Source organism: Lichenostomus cassidix, chromosome 12, assembly GCF_008360975.1.
Source record: "Lichenostomus cassidix isolate B80296 chromosome 12, HeHo_3.0, whole genome shotgun sequence".
Classification (NCBI taxonomy): domain Eukaryota; kingdom Metazoa; phylum Chordata; class Aves; order Passeriformes; family Meliphagidae; genus Lichenostomus; species Lichenostomus cassidix.
The window spans coordinates 13,526,401-13,543,340 of record NC_139493.1 but is presented as its reverse complement, the minus strand read 5'-3'; the positions used below and the strand labels follow the sequence as shown (position 1 = coordinate 13,543,340).

The 16,940-nt window shown below is 40.4% G+C and overlaps 2 protein-coding genes across 4 annotated transcripts in view; one reads left to right on the top strand and one right to left on the bottom strand.

The window, feature by feature from the left end:
• Positions 1-4,612, top strand: part of TMEM40 (transmembrane protein 40) — a 24,183-nt gene extending 19,571 nt beyond the window's left edge. For 2 of the 3 annotated variants that reach the window (XR_014854751.1, XR_014854752.1), the window contains exons 16-17: positions 3,216-3,604; positions 3,963-4,612. The gene's annotated coding sequence lies outside the window, so the exon portion shown is untranslated. The remainder of the gene's footprint in view (positions 1-3,215; positions 3,605-3,962) is intronic. The other variant, XR_014854753.1, reaches the window with a different exon arrangement.
• TKT (transketolase) overlaps positions 1-16,918 on the bottom strand; it is a 23,167-nt gene extending 6,249 nt beyond the window's left edge. Inside the window, exons 1-9 of the mRNA XM_085072750.1 lie at positions 16,680-16,918; positions 11,835-11,952; positions 10,306-10,419; positions 9,556-9,653; positions 7,759-7,950; positions 6,824-6,942; positions 5,753-5,946; positions 5,057-5,221; positions 4,328-4,484 (exon numbers count right to left, since the gene is read on the bottom strand). Of these exons, the coding sequence (XP_084928876.1) occupies positions 4,328-4,484; positions 5,057-5,221; positions 5,753-5,946; positions 6,824-6,942; positions 7,759-7,950; positions 9,556-9,653; positions 10,306-10,419; positions 11,835-11,952; positions 16,680-16,786 (1,264 nt within the window). The 5' untranslated portion in view covers positions 16,787-16,918. The remainder of the gene's footprint in view (positions 1-4,327; positions 4,485-5,056; positions 5,222-5,752; positions 5,947-6,823; positions 6,943-7,758; positions 7,951-9,555; positions 9,654-10,305; positions 10,420-11,834; positions 11,953-16,679) is intronic.
• Between the last annotated feature and the right edge of the window lie 22 nt (positions 16,919-16,940).

Genomic DNA, 16,940 nt, shown 5'->3' with positions numbered 1-16,940 from the left:
TGCAAGTCTACCTGCTTGAGAAAAGAATCATCTTCTCCTTAAACTTGGAACCATCTAAACAGTAAATAAGGATAGAAAGAGACTAAAAAGAAAGAGAACTGGGATTAAAAAGAAAAAGTAGGAAATAAACTATAACAATAAAACAACACAAAAAGAATACAACCAAATAGGAAGGGTACAGATAGAGAAAGAGGGTCACAAGATATTTGAGCATCTTCAGATTTACATGTACTGAGGCAAAATTTATACTTGTTAGTAAGTGTTCCTCCAGATTTAAACTGCTGGAAATGGGAAAGGAGAATTGCATGTGTCCCATCAGAAATGGAGAGTGCAATTGATACAACTACTCTCAAATTCTTCAGCTCATTTCAAGTTTAAATGAAGGGTATGTATGTATTTTTTAATACCGTAAAAAGGTCTTTTAGGGAGCAGTAGGGCATCTGTGTTGTTAATTTAACAACTCAAGCGCCTCATGGCATAAACTGCAGATCTATGAAAAAGAATCGTTAGCCAGGACACGTGCTGGATGCCATGATTTTCCATGGTTAAAGAAACAACCACCACAACACCCCCCCGCCCCCAGTGACCTTATGTAACGGAGCTTTGGGAATGGCGCTGTTCCAAACCAACCATGCACAGAGTTCTGAATCCATTCATGTCACAGCCTGCAGCAGCAGGGCAAAGAGCCTTCCCACATGCACCCGCTACCTGTTATTCAAGAAGGACGAGTTCACGAGGAAGGAGGAGAATATTTTCCTAAGAGCAGCACAAAATTCTGAAGAACTTTAAACACATTAAAGAGATCAATCATTGAACTCTGCCACTGCACATTACTAATAAAGTAAGCACCGACTAAGAAGAGAGAATATCTTGGCTTTCAGTCATGGCATGAAAAAGACCTCTCAACATCACAGTTTCTAAATGTGTGCACTGTGAATGAGAGGGATCCCAGTGGGCATTTTCCTTTCCTAACATGCACCCACATGATGAAGACATGGAACAAAAGCGAAATTATGAAGAATAAAATTATTAGGTGAAAATTTTAATATCCTGAATCTGAATCTTATCGAAGGTGGAAAGTTACTCATACTTGTCCTGCTTTTGCTGTGGTGGTATCAATACCACCAGCATTCATAGCCATTCAATTCAATTCAATTCAAAGTAACTTGCAGACTAGCACCAAGTTGAAATTGGTCCCTGATCTTTATGAAAATCCCATTTTATATGGTTTTGGAGTATCACAGATCGAATGAGAGTATAATTCTCAATTACGTCTACATAAGGTGCATTTATAGCTTAATAAAAGAAGTGCTTAATATGAACAGTAGCAAATGTCTAGGATATAAAACAGACTAAACAATTGATATTGCTTTTTTTGACACATGTACACTGATTGCTTTTCCTATGTTTAGTTTGAAAAATACAAATTTTCCCATTACTCTCTTATGACCTTGAAACGTATTTAATGTTTTTGTCCGTCAGTAACTACTGGTCTATGAGTGAACTTAGTACAAGTTCAGAAGGTCATTGTGATAGCTATTTCTCATAAATTTAATGGGTCCAAATTTCATTGCAGCAGAAGCCCAGGTCTACCTAGAACTGCATACATAAAACTTCACTTTTCACCACAGATCCAGACTGGATTCTGAATTCCATGCAAATTTGGAATTCCATGCAAGCTCAAAGTTCTAACAGGAAGTATGCTTCATTCATACCCTTCAATTTAAAATTGAATTTTTTAACTGCTAAAGGATTTCTCTGAATAACTTTCTTTTTAACTCTTTATATAAGTTGCAAAACTTTGGGTTGAAATTCTTTTTTGAAAGTCAAGTTGAGGCTTGAATGAGATTTGTACCTCAAACAACTTTATAAATCCAAGTCTGCACTTCACAGTCACAGCTCCCAGCAGAACACTTCATGTGCTGAAAATTGAAACTTGGAAGTGTAGTTCTAGGAGACAATTCGGGGAAGCCAAAGAAGTTTTATCTTCTTAAATGAGCAAAGACCAAACCTAATTGGCTTTTGCACCAACACACTGCTTGCTAGAAGTCTGAAGGTGGAAGGACTGCTTTTAATAAGAAAAGAGGCTTGTAATAGAATCCCTCCCTTAATTACATACAAAAGCCATTATCTGATACACTCTACTTACAGTCTCTGTTCCAGAATACTCTATAAACAATTTAAGTTTGAGGTTTGGGATGAGACTACACATGTTTATGCAGCATCTTTAAATCTTTACCAATATTACAGGTCAAATGAACAATTTTGTTTAAAAAAAATAATCCAACTCTTCTTCAAACCTTACTGCCAGCCAAAACAATTTAATCAACTGAAAAACTGATGTATGCGGAGAGCCTTAATTTACTATCCCTGTCAGCTCTCCCTCTCTTTCATTTTCCCTGGAAATACCTACTAGTTTTTCAAGCATGAATGTCTACTTGCATTTTCTTTCTTGTATGTATGCAAGTCTGTTCCTGTTTTCATGGGTCATGTCTATGCATTTCAGATTAAAAAAATAAAATTCTCTTCCTGCTTCAAACCAAAGTCAACCCCAATATGATCTGACGTGTTCCAAGCAGTCATGGTGGGAAGCCAAGACCAGAGAAGGCTCTGCTGATGAGGGCTCAGCCAATTGGTCTGAGATGTCCTGGCTTTGCTGCCTTGGTCTCCACTGGCAAACCCTCTTCCCACACCTCTTGGGTGGATGGACTGCAGGACAGGGCCTGGGGGAGCAAAGCTCCTTCTGCTGTAAGATATCCTGGGTTTGGCTGGGATAGTTAATTTTTCTCTTAGCTGGTACAGTGGTATGTTTTGGATTTAGGATGAGAATACTGTTGATAACACACTGATGTTTTGGTTGTCACTGTGTGGTGTTATCCTAAGCCAAGGACTTTTCAGTGTCCTCAGGCTCTGCCAGTGAGGATATGGACAAAAAAAGCTGGGAGGGACCATAGCCCAGACAGCTGACCCAAGCCAGCCACAGGGATATTCCAGACCTCAGCATATGAACTGGGGGGAAGTTGGCTGAAATGGGCTGACCACAGTTCAGGGACAGGCTTGGCATTGGTCAGAGGGCGACGAGAAATTGTATTGTGCTTGTTTTACTTGGAGTTTGTTTTTATAATTACAATTATTATTAGTGGTAGTATGTTTTACTTAGTTTCATTTATTGAACTGTTCTTAACTCACATATTTTTTTCTTACTCTCCTCCCAGTTTCACTGCAGGGACAGGGAGCATGTGAGTGGCTGGATGTTACTTGGTTGCCAGCTGGGATTAAACCACAACAGATCAAGTTAGTGACCTCCTGAGGAACCACAACATACAAGAGTCTATGGGAGCTGACGAGATGCATCCCAGAGTCCCGAGGGAATTGGCTGATGTAGCTGCCAAGACACTCTCCATGGAAAGTCACAGCAGTACCAGGTAGAGTCCCTGGTGACTGGAAAAAGGGAAACACTGCACCCAGTTTTAAAAAGAGAAAAAGAGAGGATCCTGGGAACTACCAACTACCACCCTGTGCCTGGGAAGATCCTGGAACAGATCCTCCTAGAAGCTGTACTAAGGCACATGCAGGTCAGGGAGGTGATTCAAGACAACCAAGGGTAAGTCCTGCCTTTGAGCTATCTGGTCTAGTGGGAGATGCTGGAATGAGATGACCCTTAAGGTCCTTTCCAAGCCAAACGTTTCTATGATTCAATTTTCTGAATTATGTAACAGCTTCACAGTTCCTGTTTCATCAGTACTTAAGAGTTTTTGGATTTTTTTTTTAATCACTACATCAACAATTTCAGTAGTAAAAAACACTGAGATAAGTTTAATTAGTTATTTCAAATGTGTGATCTCCAAAGTGTTTTTGAGATTGATGGGTGAGATCATCTGTGCAAGAACAGTGTCATTATTTTCTCACTTTAGAGATTGGGAAACAAAGGTACAGTAATCACATGACTATTCTCTCCACAGAAGACATCAACTGCAAAGATGAAATGGAACATAAACTCCTAAACCTGAAACTAAGTTTCAGTCCAATCCCTTCATATCAGTCTTTACTTGTACAGTAGAAAAGCTAGTAGGAAAAAGTCCTATTTTCATCAGGCCAAAGAAGAAAAAAGATGACAGCTTGAAATTTTTGTCATTCTTTCTGAATACAATGATGTGTCTCACAAAAGTGGATATGCAAATAGGACTTCCTCCTATCAATGCTGCCACTGTTACACCACCCCAGCTATAGCACAGCTTGCCTCCACAGTGCAGAATGTGTTTGACTGCTGGACACTTATCACTAAGTGGATGGGAAGTGCTGCTAAGGAAGCTGTGAGTGCCCTTACCGATGGAAACCCCGCAGTGAGAGCCGCAGAGGTTGATGTTGCTGTCAGAGATGGCAGCCATGCGGATCTGGTCGAACGCCCGCGTGAAGAAGGTAGCAAAGGTGCTGACAAAAGCAACGGTTCTGTCACGAGTGGCACAACCAACTGCAACGCTCACCTGAAAGGGGGAGATTGGATAAGGACAGTGAATTCCTCATCTATCAGTTGTTTCCAGGACATCATCAGCGGGACTTGCATTAAAAATTTAGCAAGACGTTCTGAATGCAGATTAAAAATCTCTGTTCAGTCCTGCGTCTAATTGCTGGTGTTTCCAAACAAGGAAGGAGGCAACTCACTCTCACTGTCAGCTGTTATTGTTGATTCTTACTGGCAGCTTATTTTCTTTATCTGCTTCAAGCAACCATTCACAGATTTTTAAGACTTATACCCCTCTTTCTTCTCCTGAATCAAAGGCTTCCATTGTCAGTCCAACTGATACGGTCTTGCTATCTCCAGCAGACGAAAATCATCATAACTAAGCAGGAATGGATGAACCTGTGTTATTTGGACTGGTATTTACTAAAGGGGCCCTTCTTCAGCAAGAGGAAAATCAGAACAATATTCCTAAATTGGTTATTGCTACAATTACTGCATACATTTCTTTGAAAAGCAGGTATTAGACCCCCACTCTAAGGGGATTCACACTGCATGGTTACACTAATCTTAGAATAAGCCCAAGGGAGCAGTTACCATGTTCTGCTCAGCAATGTAGCACTCAATGAAGCGGTTGGGATGCTCCTTCTTGAAGAGCTCTGAGAAGGTGGAGTTCTTTGTGTCACCATCCAGAGCAATCACTCGATCATTAGCGTGGCCCAGTTTTGCAAGTGCAACCCCGTAAGCTTTGCGGGTGGCCCACTGCAAAAGGAAAACACAGCAGGACTGCTGTTACTTGCTGCTTCTAGAGGCTCTGTTTTCTTCCTATTTTATTGTTTTCAAATGATAGCAGTATCAAAAGTACATATAAGAGCAGTGACACACAGGAGAGTAAACAAACTCACAATGAAGCATTCGGAAATACATCTATGCTGAAACGGGCAACTCCCCAGCAATCCAGATAGGAAAATGTTTAAAACTTTGCTTTCCAGTCATGGAAATTCACTGAACCTCAAGTATTTTCTTCAATTTCAAATGCACATAAAGTACTTTAGAAAAATTTATATTGATCATGAAATGAAGAAGAATTATTTGAATCTTAGTATTTTAATACACCCTTTTGATACCCAGCGAGTTGATTGTCTGTGCCACACCACAGAAATAGGTGTCTGCCTACTGAGAAGAGGTGGGTAGTTGAAACTGTGGCAAGGGATAACACAAAACCTCCTGCCATCCAGTTAAACATTCTTGCACTTGGAAATACCTGACAAACAGTGAAAAAGAAGGGAATACCTTTTCTCCCACTTTGTAAGTTGGTGGAGATGGCATCTTAATGTTTCTAATATTTACTATTGGTGCGTCCTCTTCTGGAAGGGCTGGAGAAAGCTTTTTCTTATTTTGGATTCTGTCATCTATTTCCTGAATGACTTGTTCAGCCATATTTTTCGGAAGGGGCTTTCCATGCCAGCTTTCCTTATCTTCAACACCTGTGTATTTAAAATCACATTACAAGTAAGAAAAGTATAAAAACAATTTAGGTTTTTAGCTGCAGATTTTACCCAGATAAAAATGCAGTGGAGTATGACAGTCTAGTATTGTCTTCCAAGGAAGAAATTCCTTAAACAGTTGTATTCAACTGTATTAAGACAGGCATATTTAAACAAAAAAAAAAAAAAGGAATAATCAAATTACATATATTCCAAACTTGTGACAAAATCCCAGCATCTTCTACTGAAATTGTTTGTAAATAGGCACCTAACAGACCTGGTCCCTAAGCAACCAGTAAACCAGCGTGAACATTTGCCATGAGATTTTAAGTTAGTTCTATTTAAACAAACTCAGCTAAGTTGGAAACAACAGTTAACCAAGGTGTCCAATTCAAACAAGACCTGACGTTTTACAGGTTTATTTTAATAGCTTCTGATGACTTATCTGTGCACCTGGCACTAACAGCCAAATCACCTCCCTGGCTGATATGCTGCTTTTCCCTAAGTCACTGCAAACAATGAACTTTGCTTGCTTACTCAATGAAAAGGAATGAAGACATTCACTGCTGTTACTAATATTTATCTGGTCAGAAAGGCAAGCTCACAGAGTGCTGATAAAAGCTGTAGCTAAAGGGAATCATGGCAACCCTTGACACGCTGAGTGTGCATTTACTCCATTCCATGGATACAACACTCCATAGCTGGCACACATCTCACTTGATAGGACCAAACCAATTTTCTCAGCAATAATGTTGGTGAGAGGTACAGAGGTTGAAAGATTTTCTGCTTGCTATTGCTCAGATGTGTAGGTACCTTTATTGCAGCACTATGTACACACCATATACACATGTATCCAAAGCAGTAGTTGTTTTATTACCTGATATGCCTTTGCCTTTAAAAGTCTTTGCAATGATGGCTGTTGGCTGATGTTTGGCCTGGCCAAAGGCTTTGCAAAGCTCCTCCACACTGTGTCCATCCACGATGATGGCATGCCAGCTAAGAACACAAACAGATCAACTGTTTCTAAAGGGTTTTAGCATGTGACACTCTCTGGTAGTCAGCAATAACAATAACAAATACTAACTTCATTCCAGTGCAGTGTCTTTTTAAGGGACCCGAAGTATGCCAGAAACATGAACTAGCATTTATTTGAGACCATAGAAAAATAGCACAGCTGCTTTTTTGTAATGCAAAATGAGTCAGAGGGATCAACAGCTACAAGCAAAATTCACAGCCCACAGAAAACTAAGTTATGCTACATTTCTTTAGACATAATGGCCATTTTTAATCACAAGAGTAAATCAAATGTCTAGAAATAAGATGAAAACTGACAATAGAAGTTGATTAAAAAAACCCAACACTCTGGCATAATTTGGCTTCTATTGTATCTGACAATTTTTTAGCATGGACTTTGCATCTGCATAGAAATATTAGACTAAATGAAAGCAAATATACGAAGAATTCTTTTACAAGTAATGCTTTTCATGCTGTTTTTTTCTGATCTACTTGCTATGACAGGACATGTGGTCACAGTTATAGAATCTGAATTTAATGTGATAAAAACAGTTTTAAGACCCCTAACAGATTTATCTGAGTAAGCAGCCCTTATTTTTCCATAAAAACAACAAATTCTGCCACTTTAAATATTCCTGCTACAGCCATAAAGTCGACCAATATCAGGCATTATGAAAGACCATCTTCCTTGGTGATGAAATCCTTTAGAGTTGAAAGCTCATTTGAACAATTCTGAGAAGCAAGTAAAACATACATTTTCAAATGAGAGATTATCCTGAACTTCTCCCACTCACATACCCAAAGGCCTCACAGCGTTTCTGGTAGATTTCAACGTGATGCTGCAGAGGAGCAGGGTCACTTTGTCCAAGACGATTAATATCAAATATAGCAACAAGATTATCAAGCTTGTAAAAGCCAGCAAAGGCCATTGCCTCCCAAACAGAGCCTTCAGATAACTCTCCATCTCCAAGCAGACAGTACACTCGATAGCTAGAAGAAATTAAAAAAGAAAATAAATTAGGTTTGATGTAAGCACTATTAAATTGAAACTCCTCTAATAATTCATAGTAAGAATTCACTTAATTTTTCTGTCCCGAGCTCAATTCCCATTGTTCAATGCATTCACCTCAGATAAAGTTACATCACCTTAGACAAATCAAATTAAAATAGTTCTGAGCTGTTACACATTAAAAAATAAGATGAGAAATACTGCACTCCTTTCCAAACCTTTGTCTCAAAAAAATCAAGTCTTAAGCCTCCCATGCAAGGCTTGACTGAACAGGCCCATTGAACACTGTCACTGTGACTCAGCAAGATCCTGCACAATGCAGGGATGGTTACCTCTGCTTCCTCCTTCCTCCTATATACCCTCTGAAAGGACAACCAACAGGAATTAATTTCAGGAAACTCTAAATTGTGGATGAGCTCAGCTATGGATTAAAGCATGCTGCATAACAAATTCAGAGTTCAGGAAAAGGATAACCAACACGATATGACTTTGCAGACTATTTCTCCAACCCCTGAAGCCTTTTATTTAGGTAAACCTCAGCAGGAGTACTGCCTCATCTCTACCAAATCCAGCCACAGCATTTGTCTTCTATCACCACTCTTTTTCTGGATGACAGAACTTTGTAAATGTTTATTACCCACTAAAATTAAAAAAAGAATAGTAAATTAGCCTTTAAATACATAATTATAAAATGAGATACTCAAGACAGCTGTCAGTGATTATTTTTTTTACTAAACATTAAAATATAACAGACTTTTGATCTGATTCCTACCTGCCTTTAGCTAAATCTGAACTCCTTGCACTTAAGCTGCTCCCCAGTGCTGCACGCAAGACCACCTTTTCCTTTTGTCATGTAAGCACTGGTTACATTTTTTCCACACGTAGCATCTGCTAAACTCAATTAAAATCAGCAAGTCATCTTTCACAGAAATGATTTCAAGCTAGTGAAGTGTAGGACACATTAACTGGGCAGCCTATGCTCAAATGGACTAGAACTGTCAGATAAAATATATCAGCTACATCAGGCTATTTTCCTCCTCATACAGATTTGCCTTTAGACATCTTCTTGTGCACAAAACAAATGGCAGGAGCAGTCATTTTTGTCTCTGTGGAGTTGAATGCCTTTCTGATAACATTTTGGAGCCCTACTTTATGATTTAATTATGCTATTATTGACCATAATAGTTCCTTATCCAACTTTCTCCATTATTTGTCACCTGACTTCGAACAGACATCTCCAGCTTGCACCTTCCATCTAAAGGAACACATCCAGTCTCAAAGTGGGTATCAATTACTCTCTGGAAGTTAGAGGCTCCTCCAACAACTCACTGTCTTCTCTGTTCAGGAACTTCAGCTTGCAATGCTGTCAGGTTACAAAAGAAACATATACACTAATTCTTGCTAACCTTTAAACCCTTGGTAGATTGACTGGCAACAGCTTTGTAATTATCTATCATTTAAAACCTGAATTTGAAATAAGATTTGGGAATGGAGAATAGAATAAAGGAGAATTAATCTATCTAATTTATTTTAACAAAATTTTCCCATTCACTGCCTATAATAATGAAATATGAAGATGGAATTACCTGGCTCTGTCAAAGAATTTGCCAGTGTATGCCATTCCACAAGCAGCACCAAGACCCTGCCCAAGGGATCCAGTAGCCACATCAGTGAATGCTTGTCTCTGAGAATAAAAAGATTACAATTATTTTACAGTTAAGAAAAGAGGAAGTGATTTCCAGTGCTAGAAGATGGTTCAACATACACCAAAATGCAGCTTCTCAGCCATAACAATATGCAAGTCCCTCTAAATCTTGCCTTGAATCCCTGATTTCCTTGCAATGCAGGTTACCTTCATGATGACTGTCACAGGCTAACTGGGCTCTCTGAGAGCGAATGGAATTTCTCAGCTGTGCTTCAGATGGCAACAGTTAAGAATTGATGCTTTTGTGTAAAAAAGAATGGATTGAAACAACTGGCTGGGAATGGAAAGACCAATGAGGTGACCAGACTGGATATAAACTCCTGAAATACCTCAAAGCTGCTTAATGGACAAGTGAGGCCTGTATGGAACTTCACATAAAACTTTTTAAAAATGGAAAACATTGGCATGCAGGACTGTAGAGGAGCTTCACTACAATAAAGGTAATTTTTACATGCGCATTCAAACACAGTTCAAATTCAAATTCAGCTGTGAAGCCATAAATGCCATCATCCTTCTAAGAAGTCTTTATCTTTCCTGTACTGTACAGCTGGCAACCAAAAGTGTTGTGAAATACATGCGCTTATTGTTCCACGGAAAACATAATTTTGTATCAAAGATTATGAGCACTCACTGGCACTGGGTGTCCTTCTAGGACAGAATCAATTTTCCTCAAGTTCAGTAATTCTGCTTCTTGTAGAAAGCCAGCCTCTGCCCAAACAGAATATAAAATTGGTGCTGCATGACCCTAGAGAAAAACAGAAGTTTTAAAAAAAGCACAAGTTTCACAATTCCCAAGTATCAAGACAAAACTCTACAACACTGACAAACTCTGAAATCAGGTTCTCGTGCCCATTAGGAAGCCACTGAGTTATAAAACAGTTTTACAATGCACACATTCACACTGATACTTGTTTCCAAGTTCTCCACTTCCCTCCTTAGAGCACCCCAGAAGGATGAGCAAGTGTTGTCTCATTAGAACTTCCTTCATCTGTACTCAGGGTTGCATGCAGTGAGTGACAATGGGCAAAGTTTTAAGCTTACTACACTCAGACCTTTGTGGAGCAGTCATCTTCCACTCCTGGAGTCATCAGGAGTCAAAAGAGCATGCAGAAGTTTGAAGCCATTTAGCAACTCTGGACAGAAACCCTGATTAATTAGAGAACTAAAGGAAACATGAGGAAGTGACTCTCAGTGCTTCACCACCTCAGCATCAACTGTTTGCTTCTCACTCAAGTCCTTCTTTCAGGATGGCCACCAGAAAGGGCAACAGTTATATCCAGCACAAGGACATACATAGTCCATGGGCTACACAGCACTACTGTGAGCCACCACCTGAGGAATTCTGACTCAAAGGTGAAATCTGCCTCACTGGAGCACTTCATCTGACATGTTTTACATCATTATGTTTTCTGAAGGCCCTTCACCTGCCTTTATGTCATATGAACAAAATGTCCCTGTAATTTGCAAGGGCACCATGTAAAAGGGGATGGAAACACCTAATAGCCAGCACAGATTGGGGTTGAAGTGTTTTCTGACCCACACTGTCTTTAGAAGTAGCACTGACTTTAATATCATACTGGCACTATAGGAATGCAAACTACAAACTACTCACTAACCTGCCCTGTTTCATGTAATGCTCCCTGAGAAGCTGGCAGGAGTTAGTGCCCACTGTGATGTGGCTGCAGGCAGAACAGCAGGGCTGCATTTAACAAGGGAGCATAAAAGCCAGCTGCAACTGCCTTGTTAGAAAATGAGGTTTAGTTATGCCAAAATAAAACAAGTCTTATTTTATCCTGATGGATTTTATAGACAATTTATAACACTTATTATTTAACATTTATTATTTAACATTAATAATAAATAATAATAATTATTTAATAACATTTATTATTTAACATTAAAACAAGTTAACATAGCGAAGTTAAGACTTATCAAGACACATTATACAGACCCTTTTAAACTATTTTTAAGTTATGCAACAACTTAATTCAGCCATCTTTTGTCTTTCTGAATCAGACAAATTCCAGGCTCTCAAATATTTCCAACAGCCTTTTGTGCAGATGCAACTGTATGTGAGCCACAAGTCAATTTCATCTACAGAGAGGCAGCTCTTTGCTAGCAGACTGCAACAGGACAGCAAAACAGTTCTTATTTATTTACCTTTGAAAGAACAAACCGGTCATTGCTGGCGTTTCTGGGGTCTTGCACTTTGTACCTCATGGTATGGAAAAACAGCACAGACATAATCTCTGCTGCACTGCAACATGATGTAGGGTGGCTACAAGTCAAGAAGACCCAAGATTACCACTTGTGTTATTGTTTGCTCAGGACTGTATCTTTAAAATATAACTTTACCAGACCCCAACTCCTCAGCATTAAAATACACAAATCTGAAGTGTTTGATAACCCACCCCTCTGCCATTACCCCAGTTTGTATTCTGAGACAAAGGGAGCCTCAGATCTAGTTGGAGTGGATGTTCAAGGCAGACCCTGCTGACAGCTCAAGGACTTATCTTCTGGAGCTCTCCCTCCTCCTCCATGCCAAGGACCACCACCTGAAGGGGTGACTGAAGCACAGCAGTATCAGTCTGGGCCTGAAATCAGACTCCACTGATTTATCTGGCGGCAGAAATTCACACCAATGCAGAGGAAACAAGGACAGCTTTCCACAGTACTGGAGCCACTCACTGAGTGGAGGAATTAAAAGTGTGGCGTCAGGACTTGTTTCGGCTCTGATGCACAGGCAGGGATTGGTAGTGCAAGATTGACTTTTGCAGAAAGTTCTGGAACATTTATAATTGTATAACTTAGGAACCATTTCATTGTACCACATTAGAGCTGACAGAATAATAATTCTGTTTTCTAAAAAGGGCATTCAATAATGCAATTCTTGTTTTCATCCTCTACTAAAACTGGATATGGAAATTTACTGTCTCCAGTAAACACCCAGATACACGTTATAAAATACTAAATTGCTTAATCTCTGGCTAAGAGAGGAACAAACATTTTCTACATTTACATCCTTATGAGTTTGAAATATTGTACGAGTTGGTTTATCAAACATTTTTAAGTATCTGGGATAATCTCTCCCATTGAACTATCTGGGATAACATCTGGAACATTCTTCACAGCAGCATGAATTCATACTTTAACTATAATCTTCCTTAGGAGTACACCAGCCCATTTCAGAGGCAACTGTGCCATAAGGTACCAACAAGTGAATATAAAGTTATGTGAAAGGGGTATTTGCAAGTGGCAAATACAGAGTTATTCCATGACAAGGTATATATTTAATTTGAAGTGAAATAGAAGGGCACAGAATTACTTTTATTTAACCACGCTACTGTAATTTAAATAATGATCACTGTAGTTCTTATGCACCTGGAAGGGGTGGCACTACTTGACCACTTGGGAGTACCAGCCTTGGCTTTTCCCTTGCCATAATGCTTAAAAAGGGTAAGGAGGCTCTTTAAAAACCTTTATTGAGTGTGGAAAATAATATTTTTCAGATTTTACTGGTGTAAACAGCATCATTTTTGACATCAGCCATTGCTACTGAAGTACGGGAAAGTGGATGATAAACAGTAAGAAGGTTGAAAATGCAGTTTAATCTAATTTTCTTTTCTAAAAACATTTATTTTTCATCTTCAGCAGGATATTCTTGAAATATTTCATCCTATTTGTAAAACAGGACAAACTGACTATGAAAGTGTCACTTTTGTTTCCCACATGTACATTTACCATGCATGTTAGGATTAGACAACACTTTCACTAGAACTTTAATCAGAATATTTTCTTTTGATAGTAATAAACTTTCCCTCCCAACATCCCCAACATAACTGTAATAAGAGAATAAAAACATGCAAAACACTAGCAAAATACAAATTATGGTTAGTGTCCATCCCTTAGTAAGTACTCACACACAGGGAACCAAGAGAATTAGCTTTAAACCATGGTTCAAACATATTAGTAAATATTTATGTATTTGAGTTAATCAATAAGCCTTACATGCTTGTTTAAAGCTTTCATTCCTTTAATTTTATTAACTTTATACTTAACCATACTTCTATGAACTCCTGGTCTTGATTAAAAAAGTTTTAAACCACCTAAAATGGTAGCGTGTGGAAATAAAAAAAAGTAGAAAAATTTAATAAATTACCTGAAAATTGGAAAAAAAAAGATCTTGTTAAACCTACAGGTTAATTAAATTAATTTCTACTATCAGAAATAACGAAAAAGCCTTAACGTTGCAATACAGTCCTTCAGTAGGAAACCAAACCAAAGTACACCAGAACACCAAAATCCTGGATCAACACAAAGTAAGGGTAAAATGACTACTCCAAGTTAGTTTTGTGGGGTTTTTTTATGACTCTGCATCAATTGATACATGTCCCATCTACATGTGGCCACACATTTCCACTTGAAAGGACAGTGGTAGAAAGCTAAAATGGAACACTGAGTCAAACCCAAAAATGTTGAAGAAAAAATAATCTGCAGCAAGTGACCACGCCACCTGTTATGAAACTTAACTGCCTCTTAAGAAACTCTTGCAACTTCCACTTTTAACAATGTATCCATCCGACCCTAGGAAGCCAAGACACTGTTTCAAAACTACAGAAATTTATTAGCTACAGAAGAGACTCCACCCATTCCAATGGAAATGCCTGCACCACTTATCTAAAAGAAAAAGCTCTTCCACACCCCAAAGCAAGTATGGTCAATCTTTACGACTAACTTAATCATATTTTTTGCCCACGTAAGTAATTTTGAACACAAAATTTTTTTACAGTTCACTGAATTTTTCCACTCCAGCTGGTAAAGTACTCAAAGTGATGTGTTTGAGCAACTTCAGGATCAGACTGACTTAGCTCTTGTCCAGGCAAAGGCTGTATTTTCTTTAACAAAAGGTGGAACAAGTAAAGACTGCAAGAACTGGTGTGTCATATCTACCACAGCACCACTTGTGTTGCAATACATGCCACAGTTCACAGGAATTACTTCCTTTAAAGTAGTACGCAGGTCCCGTTTTCTCTGAAGTGCTTTTATTGCAAGTACTTCCTTCAGCTTTTACAAACTACACCTTTAAAGAAACACTTATTTGTTTAACAAAGTCATAGCAAGCATGACATTTCACTTTTTTAATTAACTGTAAGCTTCTATTTAAATTTAACTTGCATTCAAACATCTTTTCCCATTCTCAGTGCACACCAGCAATTTAAGCAAAGCATACTGTCTCAGTTTTTGGAAAACATATTCATAATGCACAGCTGCCTTAGAAATGTACTTGCTTTGCCTAACTCTGCAACAGACTGAATGTCTTTTGGGCACATTACCACACCATCATCTCAGCAACTAAATCTTATTAAGAAAATATATAACTTGTCAACAGAATCTTCCCTCAAGAGCCCATCTTTCATAATCTGCTCGTTATCAGATTGTGTAATAATTTCAGACTACACAACTCCAGTGGCAGAATAAACCAGAGGGATTAATGAAATGCCTTTGTGCAAGAAGAATTGTTGCACACATGAACCAGGGAACAAAAAGCTTGTGTACAACTACTTTTACTGTCTCTTCTTCACTACAGTGACTGCATGAGTTTTCCTGGTAAATTTCATGGACCACGGAAGAGAAACAGAGGCTGTAGCAGGATCCTTATTCTTTAACAGCACATCAGACAAAACAGAGAATTAGTTTTATCTGTCAATAAGACAACTGATATCATACCACCCCTGTGGCCTGCTTAAAATACATACTGGAAGCTGAACACAGAAGCCCAAGCTCTACAAAGCACGATTTAAATTTACACTTTCACACAGACTTGTTACTGTACACTGTAACTCTGAAGCAAAGCAGTAACTAAAAGAACAATTGTTGGGCATCCCATACTCCTCTCTCCAGACTGGACCAAACCAGACACGCATTTGTAAAAAAGCCCTGCTCTGACTTGCTGGGAGGTTTCCCGCGTCCAACACCCCCTTTCACAGGAAGAACTACAGCAGCACTTTCATTTGCTTTCTGCAAACGGAACGAGTAAAGTTCAGCTTTGAGAGCCATGTGAGGCAGCTCATGCCAGGCACAGGGTGGGGACTATAAGGCAATTCAAAGAAGCTTTGAATTGCCATCCTCCTTCACACAAACCTCAGCATTCGAGGGACTCCTTCAGATTTTTTTTAAACACTGCAGCCAGTTTCAAAGAGATTGAAAGGAGGAAATTACAACAAGATGGGATACATGTAAAAAAAAAGGCCAGCACTTTATATGGAAACATTCATATATTAGTCAAGCAGAAAAAGAAAAAAAGGCTTTAATTTTACATGACTAAGAGTGGATTGTTTGCAGAGATTTTTTTCCATAGGTAAAACACGATCAAAGAAAGGATAACCCTGGAATCTGCACACATCAGAGCCCACACTAAATCCTGTCCAGAGGCCTGAATAAACTGCCCATTGGAGACTGCGGGCATTGCACAGATAATCCCACTTGGGCTCACTTGAAATTCTGTGCAGAATTAGTTCCAACTGACGGGCACGCAATGAAAAAGAAGCCGCTTGCGCCTCGGGCACAAATTCTTTGGTTTCCAGTCCTGCACCAACTTAGCATTCCCGGCCTCTCTCGCAGTCACAACACCCGCCGGCACCGGCGACCGACGTGGCCCGGCCCGGGCGGGCTCTGCCCGCGGAGCCCCCGGCCGCCATTTCCACACGTGCCACCGCCGCATCCATCAGCCCTGCGGCTGTCGGGCTCCGCTCGGATCGCCCCTGCCCGCTCCCCAGCCCCGCGCACGCCGCCCCAGCGCTCCCGCGGCCGGCACGGCCGGCTCCGCAGCATTCCGCTCCGCGGGCGGGAAGCGGACCCTGGGACCGGGGGCTCTGTCCCCGTGGCACCGGAGCGTCTCCGGGCAGCGGGAGCTCGGCACGGCCCCTCCCAGCACCGTGGTGCTGGGAGCGCGGCTCCGGTGTGCGGCCGGGGCTGGGGCACTGCCCGCCCACCTCCCTCACTCACCCGGAGCCGGCCGCGGTCGTGGCCTTGATGGAGCTGATGCGGAGCCGGTTGGCCGTGTCCTTCAGCGCCTGCAGCGTCTGCTGGTCGGGCTTGTGGTAATCCTCCATGTGGGCGACGCGGGAGGGCCGCAGCGGCTGCGGGGCTCGGGCGGCGGCGGCGGCGGCTGGACCTGGTGTGTGGCTGGGTTTCGCGACGGCTGCGGCGGCGCGGCTCACCGGGGCCGAGCGCGGGGGCGGAGGGAAGAACCCGGGGCGGGGAGAA